This window comes from Empidonax traillii, unplaced genomic scaffold, assembly GCF_003031625.1.
Source record: "Empidonax traillii isolate 1590-97213 ecotype Southwest subspecies unplaced genomic scaffold, ASM303162v1 scaffold361:size2146424, whole genome shotgun sequence".
In the NCBI taxonomy this organism is placed as follows: domain Eukaryota; kingdom Metazoa; phylum Chordata; class Aves; order Passeriformes; family Tyrannidae; genus Empidonax; species Empidonax traillii.
This window is the reverse complement of record NW_020955554.1, coordinates 1-3,584: the sequence shown is the minus strand read 5'-3', so window position 1 is coordinate 3,584 and position 3,584 is coordinate 1. Positions and strand designations below refer to the sequence as shown.

Here is a 3,584-nt window from a genome sequence, read left to right as displayed (position 1 = left end):
GTGTTACGTTAATGCACACATACTTAATAAAGGGCTGTTATTTTTCCTTTTTTCCCTTTTCCATAATTTGCTTTCCTTCAATCGGGGCCTCTTAATTTCGAATCTATAATTGCTAGAAAAGAAGGTTTGGGTCTTTTTCTCCTAATCCATCCTCAGCAAAAGACCCTTGTCTCAATTAAACTGAGACAGATACGGTGCTCAGGAGGGTGATCTTCAGGCAGGAGGAGGCCTTTTTTGTTCATTTGGGGTCCTGTGCCACGCCAGGGCACGTCTGATTTCCTTTGTCAGAGGGAGTTTGGGTTCCTGTGCAGAGCAAGAGAGCTCCAGCTGCCCTACCCATGTGATCCCACTACATGTGTCTCCATCTAAGAGCTTCCTGTTTTCTCAAGTCTACAATCAGATATTACAATCCTCTCCAAAATAAGGCATTAACAGAAAGCCAGACTTCTTGTCACCAACGTTTAGACTTGCTCTTTTCTGTGTGCTGCTATCCTTTAATTAAGCATGCCCTCTTTCTGCAGTATCATGCACACATTCTGTCTCCTCATCTGTGTGTTTGTGTACATAAGTCTGTGTATACATATTTATATGTAAGTAGAGGTCATGGACTGGTGCTCATTTTGGGCCATTCCTCCTCACGGGGTTTCTGTGAAATACTTGGATTTATGCCATAGTACGGTTAATCTGAAATGCACATTTCAGATACAGAGGCATTTTTCTCTCCAAAAGCAGAAATGTCTTGATGTGCTTTATTTTGTAGCAAAAGAGTGAGAGGGAGAAAGTTTGGGTTTGTTTCAGTTGATATTACAAAATGAATGCAGAACAGAGTCTAAATTCAGTAGATTTAAAATTTTCATGGTGAATGTTCTGCACAACTCCATTGTCATAACAATAAATATACAACCACCAGATTTGCACATATATTGACCATTACTATAAATAATCAGTAGCATATGTATAATTTAAAAGGAACTATTATGACTCTGTTGTTTACATGCCAAAATGTTTGAGTGCTGTGATGAGCTGATCCATCTTCAAGACACGTGTAGTGTTAGAATGGAAGGAGTTACTAAAAAGGATTTTTACTTATACAGAAATGCCTTTATTTATGTAAAAATAGGATGATGTAGGCACAGGTTGAGAGGGAAAAGGATGGGAGAGAGAGAGAGGGCCTTTCTTATTATAAGAGCTTCAGCAGATGGAAGGTATCCAGCACTGGCTGTGCGTGTGATCAGCGTGTTAAGAGCAGTGATGAGAAAATGGGGTGTATGACAGAAAGGAGGGTCAGCCACGGTGCTGAGGGGTAAGAGGCAAATTGCCTGGTAAGAAGGATTTTGAGAATCATATAGAAGCTCTGGAAAGATTAGCCAATGCAGGCAGGTGTCTCCAAGCCTCAAAATGTGTGCTTTTCTGATTACTGGTATTAGAGGGGGAAAAAAAAAAATGTTTACAAAGCAATAGGGAGGAGAATGAAGATTATATTTTGAAGGCCAGGGAAGCATTGTGCTAGACTTAGGAATTGGGCAGAAAAAGTAAACAGATAAGAAAGAAGCATTAATATTGCTAGAACTGGGGCTTCTTGAACACATGCGAGATGAAATGAGGAGGGATTTACTCACAAGAGCTGAAAGATCTTCAGTCAAAAAGGATGCAGAGATTATTATGGATTTTTTATTATTATTTTTTTTGCATGCCTACAAAAGTGCATCTCTATTTCTGCTCATTGTTTTCAGATTCGGGGGCAGGGGAGCAGAGTGGGACATGTCTACAATTCTGTGTCCAAACGAGCTCTGTCAGGCATCTGCTGAAAGAAGAGGTCAGAGAGTCAGTTTTGAAACAACCTGTGGTTGTATCAGCTGCCTGAAATGAAGCTGGCCTGTCCCTGGAGAGGGAGGAGTTGTGGATAACAGAGTCTGGAGCCAAGCCCTCTGTGTTCTGCCCTGAACAACCTCAGTGTTAGGCCAGATCTGGTATAAATTTAATGAGTCCATTACCTTCCCTGTACCATGCAAGCAGCACGGGCATCCTTCTGTCCCCCCCCTTCCCAGCTACTCCCTAGGGCATTTTTTTAACTTGAAGGTCAATGGATTTTGCTTCTGGAGTCCTGCTGAGGTGTTCTCCTTTCTAAAACTCTAGGAAGGGAGAAATTCAGAAAGCTGAATTTAGACCCAGGTTTGTGTCTTTCTGTGCTCAGTAGCATTGCATGTGTTTTCATCCTTGCAGGTTACTCATGGTCGTCTTCAGCTGAAAGCACAGCAAAAATAATTGCTAAGGGAAGTGTGGTTCATTTTTCTTGTTCCTCATTAGTCCATATTCAGTGTCTCTTGAGGAGGTTGTAGTGATGTGCCACTGTTCTATAAGTTACTTTCTCACCCTTTCCGTTCCCTCTGCCTGTTTTAATTGAGCATAGCCCGTTGTCCATCTTACTGCAGCAACACTTCCTGTCATGTCAAATGTCAGAGGCAGTTTCTGCATGAAAAACTAGCAAATTCTCCCACTTAAGATGCTTCTTGGACCTTTCCCCAAAGGTTGTTGCCACTCTGCATACCTTGCAGGGCACTGATGGTTTTTCTGGGAGCCTTAGATGCGAATGGCTGACTATCAGCACAACCCTATTTATCCCTAGGTGCTTTCACAGCAGTCTCTGGGTTAAACAGCAGATGTGCTGTCCATTCTGCCTGGCAGTGTTTGGACAGACAGAACCAAACCAGGAGCAAGGAAGGTGGAAATGTGACCATGCTGGTCGTGTGTCGTGGTGAGAACCACGAAAGCGAGACGCAGCGTTTGACTTGGCTCACTTTTCAGCCCTGGCAGGCAGGTGTGGTGTGCAGGCAACACTCACTAAATCCTCCCTAGGGCAGCCTGTGGGGGTTGGATATCTTCAGCATTCTGCAATGTGAGTTGGCAAGGAGGGAAGTGTTTTGTGGGGATAGTGGAGAGGAGCCACTACTCCAGTGCAGGAGACAAATGGCCTGGACCAAAACATCTTGAGCTGTGCAGGGGAGGAGGGAGTGTTGAAAATTCATATGATTTCCCCACCTTGCTTCAGCTTTTCTTCCAGTCTTAAATCCTTCCCTTTCTGGCAAGTCTTTAAGACTTTTTCTCCACCTTCTGTTTCCTGCTCTTGCCAATGTATCTCATTCTTTTTCATCAGTCCCCTTTCCCTCCGCCTTTCCTGGCTGGGTTCCAGCAGTCCTTAATGCTCCACATTCTCCTCGAGCTGTGCCAGTGACTTATGAGCACAGTGCTGCTGTGGACACCAGACCTCTTAAGCACCTTAGCAACTCCCAGGAAAGCTCATAAATGTCTTTGACAATGGATGTTTGAAGTAAGAGGAAAAATTAGAGGTTTGAGGAGCTTCTTGCTTAAGAGGAGAGGCCTGGGTTAGATGAGAAGGAGAAAATCTATTACTCGGGGGAGAAAAATATATAAATGCCTTTTTAATAGCAAGGACAACTAACCAGGTGTCTTGCCTGTGACATGAAATGGTACTGTAAAGGAAATGTTTTAGTCTGAAGAGAAATTAGTATTTGCAGCCATGCTTTGATTTCATATGTCTTTAGAAGGTGACTCTTTTGGATGTC

At 43.2% G+C, this 3,584-nt stretch overlaps 1 protein-coding gene across 1 annotated transcript in view; it reads left to right on the top strand.

Moving 5' to 3' along the window:
* LOC114061822 (polypeptide N-acetylgalactosaminyltransferase 9) overlaps positions 1 to 2,277 on the top strand; it is a gene marked incomplete at its 3' end in the record, with an annotated part of 70,797 nt that extends 68,520 nt beyond the window's left edge. The window contains exon 7 of the mRNA XM_027892657.1: positions 2,274 to 2,277. Coding sequence (XP_027748458.1) covers positions 2,274 to 2,277 — 4 coding nt within the window. The remainder of the gene's footprint in view (positions 1 to 2,273) is intronic.
* Between the last annotated feature and the right edge of the window lie 1,307 nt (positions 2,278 to 3,584).